The 26,101-nt window shown below is 41.2% G+C and overlaps 1 protein-coding gene across 1 annotated transcript in view; it reads left to right on the forward strand.

Moving 5' to 3' along the window:
- PALLD (palladin, cytoskeletal associated protein) overlaps window positions 1-26,101 on the forward strand; it is a 430,541-nt gene that overhangs the window by 373,003 nt on the left and 31,437 nt on the right. Inside the window, 6 exon segments of the mRNA XM_017887895.1 lie at window positions 3,473-3,781; window positions 4,018-4,140; window positions 4,142-4,378; window positions 16,889-17,024; window positions 20,910-21,008; window positions 24,777-24,998. Coding sequence (XP_017743384.1) covers window positions 3,473-3,781; window positions 4,018-4,140; window positions 4,142-4,378; window positions 16,889-17,024; window positions 20,910-21,008; window positions 24,777-24,998 — 1,126 coding nt within the window.

The raw sequence follows: 26,101 nt of genomic DNA on the forward strand, positions 1-26,101 counted from the left end.
GAGGGTGCAGTCTTGTAGCTCTTCATACAATGGCTTCTATCATACAGTCAACTATGAAAGAAAGCATATAAACCAACAGCGTATTTATTCATAGATCACCCATTTTTTTTTAGCTTTGTGATCTCAAGAGTTGTTCTAGATGATTATGAATACCCTTTCTTTATTATTATGAGCAGGGGATAAATTACTTGCAATCGAAATATTGCTCCAGAGAGACTTACCAGGAATTTCCAATTTAAATAAAAGTTGTTTTGCGGAAGTTTACTTTCACATCATTTATTTTAAACTTGGGTTGCAGTTTCCCAGAGAAAAAGTGATATGTAGTAATAATAGCCAACATTTTAACAAACCTTTTTTGTTTACTGAGCACTCTATAGAGAATGATGTAGCACCAGGCCTTCTGAGCCAGCCAGCACTTCACATCCAGGTTCTGCCCTTGGACACATTACTTGACCTCACTAACTGATGGTGAATTTTTTAAATGGGGATAACAATCCCTGCCTCCTAGGGTTGGTGTGTGTCTCCAGTGCTAGACACATGGTAAGTGCCCTATGGCTTCGTGATGAGGAGAAGGGGGAGGAGCAGTGCTAAAACCAGCCATCTTAGCTGGTCTCACGACAGCCCCATCTCCAGTTCCCCATCGGCCCACCTGCCACTGCTATTCCTTTGCCAGTCACTTGCAATGGAAATAGGTGAAGAGAAACCCCCTGCAATAATTAGACATTGTTCCTGTTTTAAAAGGTCTGGTTTGTAAAGTAACCAGGATTGATATGATTCTCTTCTTCTGCGAAAGATAATTTATTGAGCTCATACTCCGAACCAGGCACTGTGCTCATCATTTAATTCTCACAATGACCCCACAAGCTAGTAGCTGGCTAGTATTTCCAAAAAGTTCAGTTTCATTTTTTTTTTTCAGAGAAAAGACAGCAGAAAAAAAAAAATGGGGAAACTAAAGAAGTAATGAATTTCCTATGACAAATAACTTCGAAGTAATTTCCAAAAGCTATAGGCAACCTTGCATTTCTGGTACCTTTCATTCTTTTGACCTTTTTTAATCTCTGTGAAAATCAACTTTTCTAAAATAGCTTAATGAGGAAGAAGAAAATGGTAAAATTGTGCATTTCATCACATCACATTCCAGATAGGAAATTCATTTAACTCAAGTATTTAAAAGATTATCATTTGCACAGAAATAAAGTGAGACACTTTAAAATTCAAAAGATGTGTTTGTGCTCCTTTTCCCCGCCCCCTCCAGTCCCTGCATATTATATTCTTCATGCCTCACTGAACCACTGAAAAATGGGGAGGTCAAAACTCTAGCAAAGTTCTTCACTGCAGTATATACTAGCAGCCAAATCACTAGAATGCCCATTCATTTCTTGTGAAATGCTACATTAATAATTTCTTAAACTGTCACTTCATACTAAAGATAGCACTTCCACAGCTTTAAGCCCACTTGGGTTAGCAAACATGGTGTTTCTTTTTAATGCCCGAATGAATAGGTTGACCCATAGAGAAGTTTAGAACCAATATAGTCATGGTCTGGGCTTTCCTGCCCTGGTCTCTTTGAAGACTGGCTCTCAAGAGGCACTCCCTAATCCTGGGGTCAGGGAATCCTCACATCAGGTACAGGGCATGATATGATGTCTGTAGCTACTTCAGCAGAGCCACCACACACAGCAATTTGCTGACGTCAGGCCAAGCCTAAAATACTTAAAACACAGCTGTGGCTTTGGCCATTGTGAGCCCAGGTGGGGACAGAGTAGGGGAGCAGCGCCTTTGAGGAGAGCCACACAGATGGCTTCCAATCCAGATGCAGAGGTCAGCTGAAGGTTGTGGAAGAGTGTTGATGGTAAACATCCTGGGACGGGGATGCATGCTGCCCTAGTGAGGAAATGTAAGAGAGACAGCAAAGGCAGGGAGATGAAGCATTTGGGGACTCAGAATGGAGAGTGCTGGATAATGGATTTTAGAGCTAGTGGGTGGTTTTTATGAGTTCTATTCCTGGGCCAGTTCTAAATGCATGAATGCAAGAGCACATGTGCTGGACAGTCTACCCAAACCACATAGACATCTGGAATTTCAGGGCAGTGGTGAATCCCAGCAGTGACATGGCTACTTTTAAAACACTCAAGTTCAATAGGATCCCACAAAGTTCTTTGTTGTTCAAGTATTTGATGCTCTGTACCTATTAAGAACAAAGAACCATCTCCTCATTACACCTTTCAGTTCCCAAGAAAGTGTGTCTGTCTTCTCATGGACTTAAGTGTAATCACTTTACTGGATAATTATAGAAGGGAACAGAAGACACAGGACAGAGTTTAGAACTTGCTGATGTTCCCACAGCTCATGATACTTGAGAAAAGACCTAGATATTTTTTCACTTTTTATTGGCCGCTTCAATTCTTTGTGTTGCTGAGTCTCTGAAGGCTTGATTTTTGCCTATGGATAAGAAAGTTTTGGGGTCTGATTTTTAGTTGTGAAAGGTTTACTGTCTATTCATAGATACTTGTTTCATATGCTTGTTATAGTGCCACCTGAAGTTGAAGTTTCTTGTAACAGCTATTGGTCCCTATGTTTACCTCATGTGAATAAAGGAAAACATCCTGGATGTACAGCAAAGTTTTGGAGTAAAAGAGTGAGATACTAGATCATTGCTAGCTGCTTACTCTTATTTCAGAAATAAAAATTTGAACTATCTCTTACCAATGGTAAATATTTGGGGAATTAAGTATACATTATTATAAAATATTTTCCTATTGTTTATTGAACAGCTACCTTTTATAGATGTCACTTGTTTACCTGTGTTTGAAACAGCATGCAGTATCAGTGTGTATTAAGGTTTGTGTAAGAAATTGGCAATTCATTTTACTACTAAAATTTTGCATAAAGACTTTCTTAGGGGACAAATGTAGAGATTAAAGTAATTTTTTTTAAATCCACGTGTGGTATTTATTGAATGTAGAGTTGACAGCACTGAAGTAGGCAAGTTGGACTCACCTAAATCTGCCAAATATAACTTCAACCAAGTGGGTTTTTTTGCTTGTTTTTTTGTTTTTTGCTTTTAACTTTCTCATTTTGATAGAATTCTTTTACCAAAATTGACTGCGAATGAGAGGATTGAGAACTGATGTCGAAATGTTTTCTCTTAATATTTCTTGATCCGTTAAAAACAAAATATGGCTCCTGGAAGTCAGACAAAATTTCCATCAGGATTTGTAAACTAATTGGGATCACCTTATGTGAAACTTAAATGAGACAGTGAAATGGGCGAGCATAATTCACTGACTTAGCGCTTGGTCCAGAATGAACTGCTGGCACCACACTTCGGGCTGCTATGTGTGCCCATTCCCTGGGTGCTCTCTGCAGCTGGCCTAAGTGCCAGGCGATGCTCACAAGCTGAGCTCACGCCTGGAATGCACGTTCCTTGCTGTTCCCTCTCTGAAGGTGTCGCTTCTCTCTCTCCCCACAGGGACCCTCTGAAGATCCAGCAACTCCAGAACCAAATCCGACTGGAGCAGGAGGCCGGCGCCCGGCAGCCTCCGCTAGCCCCGCGCAGCGCGCCGCCCTCGCCGCCCTTCCCGCCGCCGCCCGCCTTCCCCGAGCTCGCGGCCTGCACGCCGCCGGCGTCCCCGGAGCCCATGAGCGCGCTGGCCTCCCGCTCCGCCCCCGCCATGCAGTCCTCCGGCTCTTTCAACTACGCGCGCCCCAAGCAGTTCATCGCCGCGCAGAACCTCGGGCCCGCGTCGGGCCACGGCACGCCGGCCTCCAGCCCCAGCTCGTCCAGCCTCCCGTCGCCCATGTCCCCGACGCCAANCTTCCCGCCGCCGCCCGCCTTCCCCGAGCTCGCGGCCTGCACGCCGCCGGCGTCCCCGGAGCCCATGAGCGCGCTGGCCTCCCGCTCCGCCCCGCCATGCAGTCCTCCGGCTCTTTCAACTACGCGCGCCCCAAGCAGTTCATCGCCGCGCAGAACCTCGGGCCCGCGTCGGGCCACGGCACGCCGGCCTCCAGCCCCAGCTCGTCCAGCCTCCCGTCGCCCATGTCCCCGACGCCAAGGCAGTTTGGCCGCGCGCCCATGCCGCCCTTCGCGCAGCCCTTCGGCGCCGAGCCCGATGCCCCGTGGGGCTCCTCCTCGCCGTCTCCCCACCACCGCCGCCCCGGTCTTCAGCCCCACGGCTGCCTTCCCGGTGCCCGACGTGTTCCCACTGCCGCCCCCACCACCGCCGCTCCCGAGCCCGGGGCAGGCGTCCCACTGCTCTCCCGCCACCCGCTTCGGCCACAGCCAGACGCCCGCGGCCTTCCTCAGCGCCCTGTTGCCCTCGCAGCCGCCGGCGGCGGCCGTCAACGCCCTGGGGCTGCCCAAGGGTGTCACCCCCGCGTGAGTAACAGCCGCAGGCCTCCGCCTCCCTGCCTCTCCACCTCGGGTCGCCCTGGGGCTCCCACATCCCATACAGGCGCGCCCATCAGCCTGCAACCCAGAGCACCTCAGTAACATTTCACACATTTCCCTCCATGCGATGTAAAAATTCTTAATGGCAATTTGATTCAGTGATTCTTGCGTGGCCACTTGACATGATCAAAATCAGAACTTTTTCGTCTGAATTAATATGAGATTCTCATGAGGAACTATTCAAAATCTATGCAGTGCTCTCTTAATAATAATGACGGGGGGAGGGGCTTAGCTACCGTTTACCGAGCACTGTGCTAAGCAACTCACGTATACTATTTCAGATACTATTTCAGTCGATACTACATTCCTAAGAGGTAGCATCGCCCCAGTTAAACTACTGAGGAGTGTAGGAGTTGAATACATTGCCCCGGGTCACATAGCCACTAAACCGAGACAGGAATCCATGCTCTCACCACTAAACTATGTGTTTTATTATAATATTTCATGCCAGCATTACAATGGGTGCAAAGGAGTTTGGTTATTAAGTATACACTTAGTGTTTTTGAAAAACTTAAATTAACAGATTTAAGAAATAAGCCTTTGTGTGAATCTAGTGATTGACTAGAATGTAGATAAATGAGGGTGTATGCAACCTAGTGGAGAAATGATGCTGCCAGTTTTGTCCCTGGCCTGTGATCTCGAGATACATTACATGCCTCCTCTTATCTGTTTCTGTTTGCAGGTGATCTAATATGTCTCTCCTTACATCACAGTGATGATGTGGCAGCCCTATGAGGTCTTTAAAATGGAAAAACTTTGAGGATAAATAACAACCACAGAAGTACAGTAAAATCCTCAAAAGAAATACAGTACAGATGTTTGGCATGTTTGGTTGAAGAGTAAAATGAGTAAAAGCTAGCACTCACTCATTTTACTGAAGATTTCAAAAATGAGTAAGTGCTCGCAAAGGTTAAGCCAGCACCAGTATCTCAACTCTTCCTGCTGAAATCCTACTTCAGAGTTTGCCAGAAGCATACTATTGTTCAGAGAGAAAAAGAAGGAAACTCTACTAAAGAGCAAAAAGGAGAAGATCTTAGAATTCAAGTTATTTTCCTTCATCTATAAAAGTGTTCCATTGCTAGGATATACTTATGCCACCTTAAAGGCCAGCATTTCTATGTCGGGTCTCCACGAGGTGTACCAGGCAGCTTCAGTTAGCACTGCTTCTTTTGTTGGGCACTTCCTAAATGTTGATTACATGAATTTGAAATCTGCCTTCTTCTCAAATCCTTATTGGACGAAACACAGTCAAATGAATATGTAAAGAAACAAGTCCAATAAAGGAGCCAAATATAGTAATGACGTGATAATGGACTTCTGTTAAAAGTTATCAGTCAACTTGTCTGAGGAGAACCTTTGTCTTTCTCCCCTGCTTTTTCTCTTTGAGCTTTTATTTAGCTGTTAGAAAAGGAAGTGTATTATCTTGGTACAAAGAAGCTATTAGAGAGACCCAAAGAGCCAGAGTTTGTTGCATGACACTTTTTCCTCCTCTCTCATTAAAAGGATACCAAGTCTTGCTTCCCAGGAAGAGGAGTACTGTAAATAATCTGTTCTAATATTTCTCATAAAGAATTTGATCAAAGATTACTTTGGCAAAGGTGGTAATGACTGTGCCATTTATCATTTTTAGTAGAAACAGCAGTTTGTGCTGATCAGTGACTTTGAAACCTTCTTAAGCAGTTTTAAGGGCTTACTTCAAGTAACAGGAGCACTTGCTTCTTGTCACCATCTTTCAAAGTGACTCATTTTATGGAGTCAAAATAGCTTATAATTGTTACCACAAGAGTCCAGTCATTCCTGCCATTTTAAAAAAATTAATGGGGAAGTCATGCTGATTTTGTGGCCATGGAAAACTGTACCCAAAGATAGGTAAATGCTGTGACATCTAAGTGGAAATACCCGACTACAGATTGTTAGCTCCATGCCAGCCCAGTAAGCCATTATTATGTGGTTACCATTTTGTCCTCAAGGAATTTTCCTGTTGCTAAATCACACACACTTGAAGAATTCATTATTTTGGTTTGATACATATGTCTTTTGAAACTTGTTTTTCCTCTGGCATACTATGGGATCTGTCATTTGCATTCTGAATTAAAACAAAATGTTACTATTTTGTTTATCATAATAATCCAAATAATTTGCTAAAGATTGAGTGTCCCTATCAGGGCTGCCATGACTTTGGCATCCTGGAACTTGCAGGAACTGCCAAGTTATCATAAGATGTATATATTCAGTTTCACTTATAAGTGTTATTTCTTTAGCTGGATGGTTTTGCCATATATATCAAGTACCAACAAATAGACTGATTACATATAACGCAATGAAGTAGACATTCATTAGATTTTTTTTAACCTGCCTTGTTTTACCAAAATGTTAAATATAAATTTCCAATATCTTAGTTTTTCTTTTTTCTTTTCTTTTCTTTTTTTTTTCTTTTTGAGACAGTCTTGTTCTGTTGTCCAGACTGGAATGAATGCAGGGGTGCGGTTGCAGCTCACTGCAGCCTCCGCTTCTGGGTTCCAACAATTCATGCCTCAGCCACCTAAATAGCTGGGATTATAGGTGTGAGCCACCATGCCCAGCTAGTTTTTGTATTTTCAGTAGAGATGAAGTTTCACCATGATGGCCAGGCTGGTCTCAAACTCCTGACCTCAGGTGATCTGCCCACATCGGCCTCTCAAAGGGCTGGGATTAAGGCATGAGCCACTTTGCCCAGCCCCTCTTAGTTTTCTTAATCATCACTTGCATACTTGCTGTTTTATTCTGTTTGTTTCGCATTGTTCTTATTTTAATCTGTAGACAGGAAGGTTAGTAAGTACTAAGTTTCTAAACAGTCAGTGGAGATAAGGTTCTGTTTCTCATATGTTTGTGTAGCAGAGGTCAAAGCAGGGAACAAAGGTCATGGATGTCAGTGATAAACCACAAAGCTGAGGCAAAGGACAGTAAATTTGGGGAAGATGTAGCATAAAGGAAGAAAGGCGTTTGAGGAACTGTATGTATAGAAGTTCCCCAGACCACATTCAGCCAACTGCATGCTGCTGTTGTGAGCTGGAGAGAGGTTGACTGCGGTCTGGGGAACTTCTATACATACAGTTCCTCAAATGCCTTTCTTCCTTTATGCTGCATCTTCCCCAAATTTACTGGGGTCACTGGCAAAGAAAATACTGCCCTGCTCAAAGCTGTCGACAGATACAAATACTAAGTTGACAAACCCTTTTAGATGGAGGCAGTAAGGAGAGCATGCCTTAGAGAGAAATCTGTTTGCACTTTTATAAAATTAATGTATTCTACTCCCCTCACTATTGCTGGTAAGTTGGTGTTACAGCCTCCATCATTGCTGTAACCATGTTTCTCTACATAGTAAATCAGCCCTAAGAGATGGAAGAAACCCAGAAGATTGGACAGTGCCGACAGGCATAGTGTGGCAGTTCTGCCTCTGCTGGTCTCTGAGCAGCTGTACTAAGTCTGAAAGGTGAATCAGATCAGGTCCATCTCTGGAACCAGACTGGCATTGTTTCTTTTGCCATCTTCACATTCTTGGAATCTGTGCTCATAAGGGAGTGCCACATAGCCACAGAGCCACAATGTTGTATGCTCTTAACTGCCTCTTTTATGTAAGCAGGGCTTTGGTTTGAAATGTTGCCGCATCTTTGTCACAAGAGCATGTGTCAATAAGAGCTTTTATTATATAAGCCCACAGCTCCTTATGGACATTATCTCATTGTCCCTCTCTTTCTCCCTGATAGGAAGCAGGTAGGTGGGGACACTGTCATCATTGTTACTCAAGAGGTGACAGGAGTTCCCAGGGTTCTGGAAAAAATGCCTGAGCAAGGAGAGAATAGCATGACTTAGGTTCATCTCGAATAACTCTAATGTCTAACATTTCTTGATTAAAGAAAACTGTTGTAGAAGCAGCCAATCAGAATCCCCTGAGTCAAGGAAAACTTTGTTAACAAATTTAGTTGTACTTTAAGATTCATGACACAGGGCATTTTAAACAGTTTTCAAGTCAAGACCGTGGTTAGATAGTAACCAGTGAAAAAGAATCCAACAGATACAAGCTGCAATGTACTTTGCAGACATCTCATTATACCTATCTTTCTCCTATTTTGGGGGAAACAGATAGCATGGGGCTTTTCATTCTCTGACCTGAAGGGGTTGGAGGTGTTATTATGGGCTCATTAGGGTCCAGTATCTTACCAAGTTGTATCCAATCCTGGGCAAGTATTTACCAACAAATTAGTAGGTGAGGCCTCCAGGATCCGCTGCTACTGGGTTATTCTGTTGAAATGTCTCTGCCCCTGGGGTAGCTCAAAATCAGACCTGTACGGCTGTGTACCAAGTTGTACAGAATGAATGAACAGAAGTAACCTGAGGCCAGTGGATCACGAGGTCAGGAGATCGAGATTATCCTGGCCAACATGGTGAAACCCTTCTCTACTAAAATACAAACAATTAGCCAGACATGGTGGTGTGCACTTGTAGTCCCAGCTACTCGGGAGGCTGAGGCAGGAGAATTACTTGAACCTGGGGAGCGGAGATTGCAGTGAGCTGAGATTGCGCCACTGCACTCCAGCCTGGTGACAGAGCAAAACTCTGTCTCAAAAAAAAAAAAAACCCATGTGCCTTTGTCATTTTCTTTTTTAAAGAACCCAAAATACAATGTGAGGAGAATTTGATATTAGAATAAATTTATCTATTTTCCTTTAAATATGAGCTTAAGGTGCCCATTTTTTGTACTTTAGCAGCCTTTGCTTTACCATAAAATTCAGTAAAAGGAAAATAGAATTGACATACAAAAACTCAGTTTGTATATCTTGGGCTCTTTTATATATTAATTAATGCATTATATTCTTGAATATAAGTGATATTTAAATGCCAACATGTTAATGAATTTGCTCACTCTGAAATGTTGTGGAATTTAGTTACCATCAGATTTCACTGAATGTGAGAAGAGTAGAATAACAGGACTTGTAATAGTTAAATTCTCTGGTTGATTCTGGTACCCTATCTCTTACATCAATATTGTGCTCTGGAAATTTGAGTTTCTGAAATCTACTCACGGAATTGACCTACAATAGCATATCAAGGGAAGGATGCTTTCAAGACTATTCAGTAGCCAAAAAAAGAAATCACTTGGGATTTGGTGCTGATTGAATCTGGAAGACTTTACCTTCCAGATGCTTGTGTATATGTTTGAGATGTTTTTATCATAACCACATCAATATTATTTTTAAATGACAAATGACTTACTGTTAAAGCCAGAGTAAACAGATCAGTAATGTTTTTTGTACAGTTGGGCTGAGTGTGTATACAATGAAGTATTTAGTCCGGGAGGCCTGTTACGAATTGCTTTATTGGTTAAGGTTTGCCTCAGTATGGATTTTTGTGAAGAGTTCTGGTTTTGGTAACTACTAACTTTGAATACTACTTTATTTTATTTTTTTAATTGCACAAACCATCAAAAAAAGGAGATCATCTCTTTGTCACCACTCTTTTTATTTCCTAATGAGTTGCTATTCTTCATTTATCAAAGGAAGGTGCCACTTCAGGGAGCAGAACTACAACCATCTTACAAACTCTAACATAGCATTAGTTTTATAGGAAAACAAACTCAGTTGCCAGATTTTTGCCTCAAAACTTATAATTGCTTTTCTTTCCTCATGCCTCCCCTTTCAAAATACTTCACTTTTATTTCTAACTCTCACCTTGCATGCTACCCCTAAACCCTGTCCTCAGTGTTTAACACAATTTCACAAAGTGCTTCTGAATTACATTAGTCCAGTGAGATGCTCTGAAAAAGAGAAGAGGTTCCGTATTAGAATAAGTGTGAGAAAACTGTATTCTATACCTCTTTCCTCATTCACAGTGCCCATCTGTTGGCCCTGCCAGGCTGGTTCCGGTCACAGGACCTCTGCACTGCCATGCTCTCCCCGTAGGTCTCACGTAGCCAGCCACTTCCTATGGTTTAGGCCACCACTGTAGAGTCAACCTCAGAATTCTGATGGACCACACTGACTGATACAGTCATCTATTCATACTTCTGCTGTTTCATTGCGTTTACCACCTCCTGATATGTCTTGCCTTCCATTTTTTTTCTCTTATCTCTTTCTGCCATATCCACCATAAAAATGCAGTTTTTCTAACTACCATGACCTAGTTCAACATTGTATTTCTACACCTAGAACAGAGTTGAACACTGAGAAGGCAATCAGTAAGGGTTATTTGCACATTCTTGGAAATTCTGGTCAAGAATTCTTGGCATCTTTTTAAACTCCTTCCCCTCTTCCATTCTGTTTCTCTCGGCCAATCTCGTCTCTGTGACTCACTTCCATGCTGAATATTTTCTGATCCACTGATATTTCAGATCCACTCTTACTATACCAGGCGCTGTTCTAAGTGTTTAGTACACATTGGCTCATGTAGTTTACCCAGTGATCCTATGAGATACAAGCTGTTAATACCCACATTTTACAAAGGAGGAAACTGAGACATATGGTCATCAGGTCACTGGCCCAAACGACACAGCTTTTAAGTGGTTAAAACAAAATAAAACAAAAAAGCAGCTTCTCACATCTGTTTCTTTATTCCTGCTGACTCTGAATTTCTTCTTCTTCTTCTCCATTCTACTTGTCTACATCCTTATTATCTTTCAAGGGCTTAGAACTTGCCTCTTTCATGGAGCTTTCTGCAGTCATTCTAGCCAGCACTGTTTTCTATTTCTTTTTTATTCCAGTTGCATCTAGAATTGGTTCCACATGGTTTGTTCCTTAACTTATTCCCCAACTCGGTTATCAGCCTCTGTGATCAAGGACCATCCTTTAGGATTTGGGAGGTCTTTGCCATCTCACTTAAATAATGTTGAGTGCTCACTTTGGCAGTGCGAATACTAAAATTGGAATGATACAGAGAAGATTAGCATGGCCTCTGTGCAAGGATGACACACAAAGTCATGAAGTACTCTGTATTTTTAAACCATATAGCCTCTATGAAACTGCCATTTTTGTAAGTTAAAATGTTCAAATATTAATCATTGTAAATATTGCCCACTGAAATCTTTTCTTATTCCCCTTCAAGTTTCAATTTCAAGTACTGACTGCTAAGATTGGCATATCTCCAGCCACGTACATTTGCAGAAAGTCAGATTTGCAATGCAATATGTCATGGAGCTCATGCTTGTTGAAGAGAATCTTTGATAGGCTGGACACATTCATTTTAGTAGGAGGCAGAGGTGGCCTAACAGCAAACTCTAGGTTCAGAATCTAATTTTCATAGCCTTCAAGGATGAATGCAATATAAACTGTGTAGTAGATTGTGATGATCATTCCAACTATAGAGGCAAGTATTTGTGCATGCTATCTACAAGGCACCAAATAATGTAAATAATGCATGTGTCATCATTGCTATAAATTGTCCTCTTTCAGGACCTAACTATTTGGGTTCAGAACCTACAGTTCCCATCACCACTTATGTATGTATGTACAAACATATAAATTAGTCCAAATTCTAATTTTCTCTCATTTTCTTTGTGGAAAACAAATAAGAAAGATCAGTAAAGGAAGATATAAGTAATTAATGGTACAGTTATTCAATATACTAACTTGAATTAAATGTACTAAGAAGCAAAAACTGTTAGTGTTCAGACTATCATGATGAAGCTTTTGGGTTTTTTAAATGTATTTTCGTTTTTATGCATAAAATCTTCATACATAGAATTCCATGATGTCATCAGGCATTAACAATCACTTACCTTAGAAACCAACTCTTTTTTTCTAGGCTTTACAGGCCTTGTATTGATGTATTGGCCTAGCACTGTGCTCTGCTAGATGCTCAATAAATATTTGTCTAATCACTATTAGACACTTAAAAATATCTTTCAGCTGGCAACAGTGGCTCATGCCTGTAAGTCCAGCTCTTTGAAAGGCCAAAGCAGGAGGATCACTTGAGCCCAGGAGTTTGAGACCAGATTGGGCAACATAGGGAGAATCTGTCCCTACAAGAAATGGAAATTTAGCCAGGCACAGTGGTATGCACTTGTGATCCCAGCTACTTGGAGGATGAGGCAGGAGGATTGCTTGAGCCTCCTAGGATGTGAAGGCTGCAGGGAGCTGTGATCACACCACTGCATTCTAGCCTGGGTGACAGAGTGAAACCCAGTCTATAAAAAGAGAAAACATATTTCAGTTGATTGATTTTTATTTCTGTGCTAATTATTTGGAACCAAGAAAATATGAGTACCTTAAATTCTGTAAGTAAAGAGGAAAATTTCTTTAACATTGTGGGAAATTAGGAATTAAGTAACTGCCCTTAACACTGGAAATCTTGATATGTTGAGGGAATTGACTTGTTAAAAGATAGAGGCCAGGTGTGGTAGCTCACGCCTGTAATCCCAGCACTTTGCGAGGCTAAGGTGGGTGGATCACGAGGTCAGGAGTTCGAGACCAGGCTGACCAACATGGTGAAACCCTGTCTCTACTAAAAATACAAAAATTAGCCAGGTGTGGTGGCATGTGCCTGTAATCCTAGCTACCCAGGAGGCTGAGGCAGGAGAACTGCTTGAACCCAGGAGGCAGAGGTTGCAGTGAGCTGAGATGATGCCACTGCACTCCAGCCTAGGCAACAGTGTGAAAATAATAATAATAATAATAATCAGGGTTTTTACTTGAGCCAAAGACTAATTGTAATTGTACCCTTTGAAAGGATAAATTACCCTTGTGACAGGGACACAAACCAAGGTGACAACTCTATGAAATGTTCCAGAGCAGTTGTTCTAAGTCCCTTTAAGAGTCAAATATACTGAGAAATGCTTCCCAAGGAACAGGACTTATTCTACAGTGAATAGACAGATATTTTCTGGTCCAAGGGAACTTGTGGCTGACTTTTAAAAACCAGTTCTCTGCTCCTCTGTTGAGATGACCTGTTCTGACCTTGATGGTCCCCCGTCCCCGGTTTCTTTCTCATTTGTGCTGAGAACACAGCTCTCAGTGTAGTCTACCTGCAGAAACACAGTGGTGCCTTCTGTCATCGAAGGTTGCTCATCAGCACATAGTTGTGCAATGGTTTACCTCGCACAGGCTTACAGTAATAATGGGAACGTGTGTATTCCCAGTCCTTGCTGATGTAACAGAGAGCTGGCTGTCTTCAGTTTACCTTTAAGATGACTTCAGAACCTAGCTCTTCTAGTTCTCAGATGCAAGGCTGTAGTCAAATGCAGAGAACTTTACATCTAAAATTGTATAATTTGTACTTGTCCTGAGGCTGACTTTTTATATATGGTCTGATTTCACATGGCTCTGGCACAAGTCTTCTTGACTGAGGAGGGGAGGGGAGAGAGAAATCAGAAGTAGAGATAGATAGTACATCCATTCACTCATTTCAGAAATATTATTTGAGTGTCTGTTAACAGCACTGTGATTAACAAAGGAGCCATGGTAAGGGAGAGACAATATGAAAAAGCAATAGCAGAGTGATAGATGCTATCAAGAAAACAAACATGATAGAAACTACCAAGAAAACAACTAATGGGACAGGCTTACTCAGGGACATCCTTTCCAAGGAGTCATTAAGCTGAAGACTGATGATAACAACCCCAGGTAAAGCAGTAGGAGGAGAGAGGGTCCAGGCTTAGGAAAACTAGCAAGCTATGTACGTGTTTGTTAAAGGATTGCATGGTACTAGAAATCGAAGTTATAAATAATTCCTGTGGTTCTTACTGTCTCAGGGTCTCCCTAAATATCAAAATCAGTTCGTAAAGTCTAGTGTTATCTTATTTGAACTTCAGGGCAAATGACTAAAAGGGACAAACCTAGAATAGCAGGTTTTAATCAGTTAGCATATTTTCCACCGTAGGTATCAGAAAACTCAACTACAAGGAGATTCGATCTACGGGGTTTACTGACTTATGAAAGAAGTCTGAGGTAGGGCAGTTTGGTGGTAGGTTAAGACAGTGCCCCCAAAACATTATCAAGGCCCAGGTACTCTCCGTCTTTTCGGTCTATCATCATTGGCACATTTGGGTTCTCCTCTTACAGTTACAGAGTGAACACTGCTGCTTTTGACATTGCATTTCTGACACAGTGATATCCAGTGAAAGAAGAGGGGCATTTCTTCCTTCTGTTTCTTTTCAGAGATGAGAGAATTTTAACTAGAGCACCGCCACCCTCTCACTCCCCGCCACTCCCCCATTCTCATTGGCCCAGGCTATATCGCATGCCTTTGGCCAGGCTAATCACTCTCCAGGGGACTGAGGTCATTTAAATTGGTGTACATTAATTACCCCCTGAGTCTGGGGAGGGGGATCACATTTCTATAAGCACATTGAAGGGTGAACACCCAGCAACATCAGGAAAAATTCAGCAAGGAAGCAAAGGGGAGTGGCCAAGAGGAAAGAAAGGCTGTTGGGAAGACCAGGAGCACAGGCCTCAGGAGTGCGTGGCATCGTGACTCAGGAGGGACGGGGGCAGAGTCTTTACAGGATCCTCAGAGTTTCTGCTGCATACTTAGTGGCTGTTTTGTTCCCAGCACTGGTGGGTGAAATGGTGAACCCAGTGTTTAGGTACGTTCCTTAGCCTTACTTGTGCTTTCCACTGTATCAGTGAAGTGACATGAGGCACATAGTGCCTTGACACTTTGGCAGTTGAGTTTTTTGTTTGTTTATTTTTTTTAATATTTTTTTTTTTTTTAGACGGAGTCTTGCTCTGTCGCCCAGGCAGGAGTGCAGTGGTGCGACCTCGGCTCACTGCAACCTCTGCCTCCAGTGTTCAAGTAATTCTCATACCCCAGCCTCCCAAGTAGCTGGGACTACAGGCACCCACCACCACATCCAGCTAATTTTTGTATTTTTAGTAGAGAGAGGGTTTCACCGTGTTGGCCAAGCTGGTCTTGAACTCCTGGCCTCAGAGGATTCACCCACCTTGGTCTCCCAAAGTGCTGGGAATACAGGCATGAGCCACCACACCCGGCCTGCAGTAAAATTTTTAAACTTAGAAATATCTTATCATGAAGTATGTAATATAAATAAGGAACTATATACAATTTATATGTATACCTTAATAAAATGAAACTCTTACCCATTTCTAGTACCTTTGAAGCCCCCATGTGACCCTCCCCAATTGCATCCACTACTCTCCCTGAGAGGTAACTGCTACCCTGAATTTCTGAGTTAATCATTCTCTTCTCTTCATGGTTTTACCATGTATGTATGCTCCCCCTCCATTTCTTTCTAAAACTTTTGCATGTATCACCTAGAGAACTTGTTAAAATACAGATTACTGGGCCCCAGCTCTGAATTTGTGATTCAGTAGGTCTGGAGTGATGCCAAAAATCTGCATTTCTAACAACTTCAGGTCATGCTAATGCTGCTGGTCCAGGGACCACACTTTGAGAACCACTGCTGTAGCAGGGGACTGTTTTGCTTTTGCCTGTTTATAAACACAAGTATATCATATATATTCTTCTGTGACTTGCTTTTTTTCCACCGGAACTTTGTTTTTGAAGTTCAGCTTTGTTGATATGGGTAGCGATAGGTCAATTCATTTCCCCATTGCTTAGTATTCTGTTTCTCATTAATTTTTCTCCACTGCCCTGTGAGAGAAAAGGAAGAAAAATAGGAAGCAACTTGCTTAAGGCACCCACAGAAGTGATTCTGTACCCCCCGAGCATCCAGCACCAATGACCCTTGGCTCACACAGTTCAGGTCATTGTTGCTGCCTTTGGAAGGAAAGAGGCAGCGAGACATCACCTGTACTAAGAGCCCTGGGCTCGCCCAAAGTTCAGGAGGCTTTGGGACACCAGGCACAGCAGGACCCGCAGACCTCCCAGAGCCCTCTTATAGACCTCAAATAACATTGGCCTACCCTAATCAAATCAGGATATAAGGGGATGGAAGGGAAGGTAACAAACTTAATATTGATTTCAAATGGGCTAGGCACTATTGTTGAATAATGATTACAAAGCACTAGAAGACTGAATATGACAGAAATATGGTCTCTTTCAACCTCTCAACATTCATATGTGGTATATATTTTCCTCTCAACATTCATATGTGATACATATTTTTTTAAAACTCGCCCAAGGTCACAAACAATACAAGATAGAGTCAGATTTTAAACCTAGGTCTACTTACAAATCATATCATTCTTTCACTTTATGCTGCCGCCTTGCTGAGACTAAAATGTAGGCCTTCCCCATCCTTGGCATCTGCCTACCCACTAAGGCATACTCCCCTAATGTATGTGAACTTTCTCTGAAACCTGGATCCAATTAGTGTTACCTGAACCAGCTTTCATGGTTCTTTCCATAATAGTTGCAATAGATGTAGCATAAAAAAGAGTGGGAGGACATGCTGACACCTTGCACTGTCTTTGTTGGACTTGAATGTTTGACTTGGATTTATATGCCTGGCGACTAACTATACTGCCTTGTGTTTTTGTCCTGCAGAGGATTTCCAAAGAAGGCCAGTAGAACTGCTAGAATAGCCTCTGATGAGGAAATTCAAGGCACAAAGGATGCTGTTATTCAAGATCTGGAACGAAAACTTCGCTTCAAGGAGGACCTCCTGAACAACGGCCAGCCGGTACTGATAGATTTGGGACCCGCATTTGGAATATTAGCTACCCACATACCTTTCTTCCTTTTTCTAAGACTTAGGGCTCTTGATATTTGTCCACAACATTATTATTGTTATTGTTATTGTTATTATTATTATTATTTTTGAGACAGGGTCACACTTCACCCATGCTGGAGTGCAATGGTGTTATCACAGCTCACTGCATCCTTGACCTCCCAGGCTCAAACAGTCCTATGACCTCAACCTCCTGGGTAGCTGGAACCGTAGGCACATGCCACCATGCCTGGCTAATTTTTTATTTTTATAGAGACAGAGTCTCCCTATGTTGCCTAGGCTGGTTTCAAACTCCAGAGCTCAGGCTATCTGCCCGCCTTGGCCTCCCAAAGTGCTGGAATTACAGGCGTGAGGCATTGCACACAGCCACGTTATTTTATTACCCTTGAATGTCAACATTTCTCTTAATATTAACATTTGAATCCAGAGACAAAAGAGAAAACGAAAGGCCTTCCTTCTATTCAGTCTTCACTGCTTTCTCCTATGCATAAAATCTTTCTAAGAATGAAGAGAGTTAAGTGGGAAAGAAAGGAAGAAGGAAGGGCAGATATCTGGTTGGGAGTGGAACAAATGAGCAATGCCAATGATATTTTAAAAAAAAAAAAAAAAAAAAAAGGAACACAGGGATTCCATTCTGACTGATAGGGTTGGGAAGGGATGGAGAAGGTGTGCTTTGGAATGGTTTATATCTACCCAGAAACAGCAATCTGCAATTAAAGTATCAAAAAGAGAATTTGTTTTCTATGGTATGTACTGCTTATACACACACACAAAAATCTACTAGAGAAACCATTGGGGAAGTTCTGTTCTTTTCTCTCGTACTACTACTAGACATTGATTCAGCATCTGAAAGAGTAAAGGCTGTTCCAAAATCTTGTTCTGTTTTGCTAGAGCAAGACAACTAAACTGTAGGAAAAAATAATTATTTTACAGCTGCAGAACTGTACAATACCTAAATAGATTTGGTAAAATATATAGATAAGATGTTTTCTCCACTGGATTTAAGTCTTTCCTCATCAGTTTTTTGGTTTTCTTTTCCATCTCTTTTGTTGATGCTATTCTTTTAAAATACTCTTTTCTTTTTAAAATACTATTTCCAGAATATTTTAAGGGGATGGGAAAAGCGAATCTAGAAAATAAGACATACCAGGTAAAGGAGAAGAACCTTCTGTAGCTTTATTAAGGAATTATCACCAGAAAATTTGCCTGGCTCTTAAGTACAAAAAAAAGGATCTTTTGTCTAAAATCTCCCTTTCACACACCTTTTCAGAGTAGAAAGCTCTCTCTAATTATGTTTTCTGAGAATTTTAATTATCAAACATTGATAAATAAAACTGTGAGAACAGACCACACTTGAATAGAAAGGTGAAGAGCAGAGGAGGGGTGCTGAATGCTGATTTTAGTTATTAGGGTATCTTAATCTGATTAAGAAAGATTAAAATTTGAATGAAGTTTTGTGTTAGTTACTCATTTCTCTGAGTATAGAAGATTTTCACAAAAGGAAAATATTTTCTCCCTGAAATAAGTGATTGCATGTGTAAATGTACATACTCTGGAAGTTTTCCCTGGCTCTGTCAATTAAAGCCTTTAAAAGATTAAAATAAATACATATGGGAACTTTTTCAAGTCAGGTAAGGCATCACTCCAGTTTTTTTTGTTTTTTGTTTTTTTTCTTTTTGGCTATCTATGTCAGTGTTCCTTATGGACTAAGATTCTCTTGGTTAAGGTAAGACTTCCATAAGCTATTGGTCAGCCCACATTATATATATTATATGTATATTTATATTCATCTGTTTAGCAGTGAATAACATTCACAGTAAGTTCCACAGTTATCCACATTTGAGAGCTTAAAATGATAAGTAAGGTTTCCCTTTTTAGAAAATGGGATTCTCAACCAACTTTTTCCTAATATTATATATTATTCTCTTTCTTATTTTTGGTGTCTGTAGACAAGGGCTTTTATAGCCAGATGGCATAGTGACTTAGAAACAAAACCGTGAGGTATATTTGGCTTCTAGTGGTAGCAGGTGCATTCTGGTGAAGGAATAGATATGAAATTGATATTTCTGCTTATGAGGAACAGAGTGGAAATCACTTCAGGCCTGCCTTTGATGTGTTACAATTCTCCATGAAAAGATTAAAAAAGCTTTTTAAGAGATCAGATATTTAAGACTCTCTTTGAAAAATGAATTCACTAGGCCGGGCGCGGTGGCTCAAGCCTGTAATCCCAGCACTTTGGGAGGCCGAGACGGGCGGATCACGAGGTCAGGAGATAGAGACCATCCTGGCTAATACGGTGAAACCCCGTCTCTACTAAAAAATACAAAAAACTAGCCGGGCGACGAGGCGGGCGCCTGTAGTCCCAGCTACTCGGGAGGCTGAGACAGGAGAATGGCGTGAACCCGGGAGGCGGAGCTTGCAGTGAGCTGAGAGCCGGCCACTGCACTCCAGCCTGGGCGGCAGAGCAAGACTCCATCTCAAAAAAAAAAAAGAAAAAAGAAAATGAATTCACTGATTTTTTTTTAATAGGTGTAAGAAAATTAATTTAATAACATAATGGACTCAGATGCTTCATGCAGCACTCAGACTCCTACCTTTGCCTCTTCTTGTCCTCTGCCCTTTCTTTATTAATTGAAATAATTTGAACTGCAGGACTATTTGTCATTTGGCATTTGACGTGTTTCACTTCCCGGTTTCAGCTGGGACTGAGACCAGCAATTACTGGAAATTATAAATTTACCCAACATATTTTCCTGATTAGAAAGAGCTTCCAGTCAAATTTGCATTTATATTTAGAAGTTTGGAAGTTTATCTGAAATAATTTCTGTACATTTTTTAGATTCTGCCTTACCAATTATTCTCTATTTCTAATCAAACACTTGCTTATAAAATGCCCCTGATGAGGCAGATGATGTCTGAAAGTTCATTCCAGACCTGTAAGTCTAAGGCACTTTAGAATGAGTATTCAAGAGCAGGCATCACCCCAATAGTCACACAAAAATGCTGGCATTTCTTATGTATAAGAATGGCATAGGTAAAACGGTTTGGGCCAATTCCAAAGTGCTAGCTGTGAGATGCAAGAACACTACCACTTTCTTTGCCTGATGGGCAAGCAGTCTGCTTCTGAGTCAAGTCAACTGAGCCCGTTAGCTTTGGCAAGTGTCTTGCATAAACCTATTGCTAATTCAGCCATGTGCATCATTCTCTGTGGATTATAATAATTGCCTCCAATCCCCTACATTACACAGCAGCCTGGGAAATGCTCTTAGAGGTGAGAACCCCATCACTGCCAGCTCATCCAAATCTTCCTTTAGCTAATGTTTACTGAGCACATACTGTTAAATGACTGATAGAATGATTTCCATTAGTGATACCCATTCTTTTCTTTTTAGTCAGTTTATTCTCCTTTGAGTATCTTTCTCTTTTTTCTCTCAGTCAGTATTAGAGATGACTTGGCTGTTCTGAAGCTGATGGACGACTATAAAAATAACATCTCTTTTAAATTGTATTTTGCTGTTTTAATATCTTTTTTTCTATGTTTTTCATTAAGGACACGACAAATCTTTTCTGTGTGGTTTCTGCCTTACCATTTATTGCTCACTTTAAATTTGTGCTGTACCAATTGGTGGCTCTCTGGATTAGGCCATTAGTACTAGAAAGGGAGGTAAAAAGGTAGAACAGCTGAAGCAAGAAAAAGAAAATATGCAGGTATCTGAAGCTGGAGAGAGAACAGTTGCAGAAAATCATTAAAATGTGTTGTTTTTTACTCTTTTTCATAGGGCAATACATATTTGTGATTTTGCTAATTTTATATTTTTTGGGACTTATTTTGTTTAGAGGTTAACATACGAAGAAAGAATGGCTCGCCGACTACTAGGTGCTGACAGTGCAACTGTCTTTAATATTCAGGAGCCAGAAGAGGAAACAGCTAATCAGGTACACCATGTTGCTCTGGACTTCTTAGGGTAACATTTATTATGTCCCCTTTTTCCATCTTCCTTATGGATACTGTTTTTGGGATTCATTCTGTGGAAAGTAGAGGGCAAGTCACAGAAGAGTAGTATTAATATCATCAGTCAACCTCACAGCTAATTTTTATTGAGCACATACTATGTTAAGTGACTGACAGAATTCCTTCCATCAAGTGATGCCTGTTCTTTTTATCTTCTTCTTGATTATTCTCCTTTCCAGTACCTTTCCATTTTCCTATCCTATGTTTTTGGCAAAATAATTTTGTGTGGAGAAACACATTTTCACTGACATTGTTTGAAATAACTAGTGAATATTTCCCATTAGAGTTGGCCCTTGAACAACACGGGAGTTAGGGGGACCAACCCCATGCACTGTTAAAAACCCGCATATGGCCAGGCACAGTGGCTCATGCCTGTAATTGAAGCACTTTGGGAGGCTGAGGCAGGCGGATCACAAGGTCAGGAGATTGAGACCATCCTGGCCAACATGGTGAAACCCTGTCTCTGCTAAAAATACAAGACTTAGCCGGGTGTGGTGGTACATGCGTGTAGTCCCTGCTACTTGGGAGGCTGAGGCAGGAGAATTGCTTAAACCCAGAAGGTGGAGATTGCAGTGAGCTGAGATTGTGCCACTGCACTCCAGCCTGGTGGTATAATGAGACTTCGTCTCCAAAAACAAAAAAAACCACATATAACTTTTGACTCTTCAAAAACTTAACTAATAGCCTACTGTTGACTGGAACCCTTACTGATAACAAAGAATTTATTAACACATATTCTGTATGTTATATGTATTATAGACTGTACTTTTAAGTAAGCTAGAAAAAAGAGATGTTACAAAGAACATCTTAAGGAATAGAAGTTACATTTACAATTCATTAAGTGGAAGGTGGGTCATCATAAAGGTCTTCATCCTCATTATCTTTAATTAGAGTAGTCTGAAGAGAAGGAGGAAGACGAGGGGTTGGTCTTGCTTGTCTCGGGTTGCAGAAGAGGAAGAAAATCCATATATAAGTGGACCCATACAGTTCAAACCTGTGTTGTTCAAAGGTCAACTGTTTAGCCTTAATGGCTAGTCAAAAAAAAAATAGAAAATATTATCTGTTTATCTTCTTTCACATATATACAGATGCTCTTTAACTTAGTATGAAGTTATGTCCTGATAAACCCATTGTAAGCTGGAAATATTGTAAGTTGAAAGTGCATTTAAGGCCGGGCGCAGTGGCTCACGCCTGTAATCCCAGCACTTTGGGAGGCCAAGGCGGGTGGATTACCTGAGGTCAGGAGTTCGAGACCAGCCTGACCAACATGGTGAAACCCTGTCTCTACTAAAAATACAAAAATTAGCCGGGTGTGGTGGTGCACACCTGTAGTCCTAGCTACGTGAAAGGCTGAGACACGAGAATCGCTTGAACCCGGGAGGCAGAGGTTGCAGTGAGCCAAGATCGTGTCACTGCACTCCAGCCAGGTGACAGAGCGAGACTCCATCTCAAAAAAAAAAGAAAAAAAAAAAACTGCATTTAATACACCTAACCTACTGAACATCATAGGTTAGCCTAGTCTATTTTAAATGTGCTCACAACACTTACATTAGCTTACAGTTGGGCAAAATCATCTAACACAAAGCCTATTTAAAATAAAGTATTGAATATTTGATGTGATTTATGGAGTACTGTACCGAAAGTGAAAAGCAGAATGGTTGTGTGAGTACTTACAGTACCGTTACTATCAAATGCTTATTGCTAGCACAAAAGTTTCACTTAAGGAAAATTGGAAATCTTGCTGCATTCTTATTATTTCTATTATTAGTCTTCACATCTTTTTTCTGCCATTACAGGACATTGGTTCTCCTCATGCTTCTGTAGGGAGTCCTCTGGATGGTCAAAAGGTTAAGCTTTTCACCTTTCTTCTTCCAGTCTTTCACTGTGTCTATTTTCTTCTGTTCTTCCTGTTTTACGTGTGTTTCTATCTTTTCTGTCATATATTAATTATAAATGCTATGACCAGTGTCTATTTCATTTAATATCAGATACACAAAATTACTGCAACATGAGTTTTCTTGTCATGTATTTACCAGCTTGAATTTATTTATTTATTTTTATTTATTTATTTATTTTTGAGATGGAGCTTCGCTCTTGTTGCCCAGGCTGAAGTGCAATGGTGTGATCTCGGCTCACTGCAAACTCTGCCTCCTGGGTTCAAGCAATTCTCCTGCCTCGGCCTCCCCAGTAGCTGGGATTACAGGTGCACGCCAACATGCCTGGCTAATTTTGTACTTTTAACAGAGATGGGGGTTTCACCATGTTGGTCAGGCTGGTCTCGAACTTCTGACCTCAGGTGATCCAACAGCCTTGGCTTCCCAAAGTGCTGGGAATACAGGCATGAGCCACAGTGCCTGGCCTCCGACTTGAATTTAATTCTGTCATTAGTGGATACTCTGAACATTAAAGCAAGAAAAGTTTTTCATTTGTTATACCTTTCTATGGGGAAAAAATGTGCTAATTCTTCAAGTGATTAATTTGATAGCAATTAGATGAAGCAAAACAACTTGTGGTATAATTCTTGCAGTTTTATTCATACTGTTGTACTTCTTCCCTCAAACCAACAAACTGTTTTTTAAACACTGAGTAACTTCTTTAAGAGGAAACATCGTTAAAGTCATATTTCATTTAATATTAAGTAGGGAATATTTTACGTAGACTGCCTTGTCTTCATTGCACTTTTTCCTTTTTGTTTTGGAGACAGGGTCTCACTCTTTTGCCCAGGCTTGAGTGCAGTGGCACAATCACGGCCCACTGCAACCCCAACTTCCCAGGCTCAAGCGGTCCTCCCACCTCAGTCTCCCAAGTTGCTGGGACAACAGGCATGTACCACCATGCCGAGCTATTTTTTTTTTTTTTTTTTTAATTTTTTGTAGAGATAGGGTCTCACTTTGTTGCCCAGGCTGGTCTCAAACTCCTGGCCTGAAGCAATCCTCCCACCTCGGACTTCCAAAGTGTTGGGAATTATAGGCATGAGCCACTGTACCTGGCCTTTATTGCACTTTATAGGCAAGGAAATTGTAGGATCCACCTTCATCACCATAGGAATGTCGATGGATTGTTTGCTTTTTTTTTTTTAGGCAAATTTTGACTAGACTGTCCTATTTTTTCTTCTAAAGATGGTGGGTTCCTAGCAGCTGCAGAGCTGAGGAGGAGGCCCTTGCAAGGCAGGGATTGTTATAGGTGAAAAAAACAAAACAAAACAAAAAAAATGGTACCATTTTTTCCATTATTCTTTTGCTAAAATTGTGTTAATATGGCATCTGTTTGCCACATGTACTGTTAGCCTTCTGGAGAGATGCACCACCCTGCATCAGCTTTTACCCTGCAGAAGGAAATCAGCGTTCCATTATATTTTATTGTTATCAACAGTTTAGGAATACATAGCTTTGCTTTTGCCTTTTTCTTTCCTTCCTCTTCTTTCCCCTTGCCTGAGAGAAAAGAAGGAAAAAAAATTGATCTTTCTTCCCCGCTCTTTTGGATGATAGGACTTGAAGACAATCTGCAATACCATATAAACTCACTTCCAGATGTTTTTTGTTTCATATGCAATTGAATTGGGCTCAGGCTGTGTTTTTAAGCTCTATGGTAAAAATACCACTGTCTTCTAGGTCCTTATTGGGGGGCAGGGATAGACTTGACACATTGTCAGAAGGGATTGAGTCTGCTAATTTAAACTTTCCTTGATACAGGAATACAAAGTCTCCAGCTGTGAACAGAGACTCATCAGTGAAATAGAGTATAGGCTAGAAAGGTCTCCTGTGGATGAATCAGGTGATGAAGTTCAGTATGGAGATGTGTCTGTGGAAAATGGAATGGCACCATTCTTTGAGATGAAGCTGAAACATTACAAGATCTTTGAGGGAATGCCAGTAACTTTCACATGTAGAGTGGCTGGAAATCCAAAGCCAAAGGTGAGCTGGGAACATGGCTTTTTAAGAGTCATTCTCTGAGGAAAGGTTTAGCTTCCAAAATATAGCATGCTGGTAGGAGAAAAGAGATACAAATGATCTTTCTCAATACCCACGATATAAAGGGTTTTAAATATTCTGAAGTTCTGGGCCATCTTCCGGAGGCATTAGAAACCAAAAAAGGTGGTGGGGGAGTGGAGTTGGGGTTTGAAGAATAGAATACAGAATAACTAACAGGGAGCTCTTCACACACCTATATCAGTTATTCCTCATTGTTACTACCAAATCGCAAATAACTAAACTGAGTTCTGTGAGGTGAGTTTCCAAGGTCAGAGAGCTGGTGAGTGGCCAAGCCTGCATATGAATCCAGTGCTCTGTACCATACAGAGAAGTAATGCTCACCACTGGTTGTAATAACTTACAGTCTTTAATCAAAACACCAAAGCTCCTTCTATTAATATTTACAGAGGGAGGTGGGGTGAGGAATATTGTTTAGAACGGATAATGACAAATTCTGATACCATGCAGGACTAGGATGACCTGGATGGGAGCCCTCCATGCAAACATATGGAAATGCTGGATAAGGAGCTGCCCTCTCTTTAAAGGAAGGCCTTAGAATCCCTGTTTACTAGCCCAGGAAGGCGATAAACAGGAGTACACTTTTCCCTAGAACTTGAGTGAAAAGAATAAAGAAGGCAAAAAATTAAAACCCCTAAACTACACTATCATATGATAGGGAGCCAAAAGCTGAGAAATGTGAAATTTAGTGCTGGATGATTAAAATTCTTAGAAGCAAGCAAAAAATTGCCTTATATAAAGGTAATAATATATGAAGAAATAACCATGAGGAGAGTTATGTTAGGCCATTTTTGCATAAAGGGATTCCTGAGACTGGGTAATTCATAAAGGAAATAGGTTTTATTGGCCAAGCATGGTGCCTCACACCTGTAATCCCAGCATTTTGTGAGGCCGAGATGGGTGGTCAGGAGTTCAAGACCAGCCTGGCCAACATGGTGAAACCCCATCTCTATTGAAAATACAAAAATTAGCTGGGCATGGTGGTGGGCGCCTATAATCTCAGCTACTCAGCAGTGACCGAGATCATG

This window comes from Rhinopithecus bieti, unplaced genomic scaffold (genome assembly GCF_001698545.2).
Source record: "Rhinopithecus bieti isolate Rb0 unplaced genomic scaffold, ASM169854v2 scaffold_16999, whole genome shotgun sequence".
Taxonomy (NCBI): domain Eukaryota; kingdom Metazoa; phylum Chordata; class Mammalia; order Primates; family Cercopithecidae; genus Rhinopithecus; species Rhinopithecus bieti.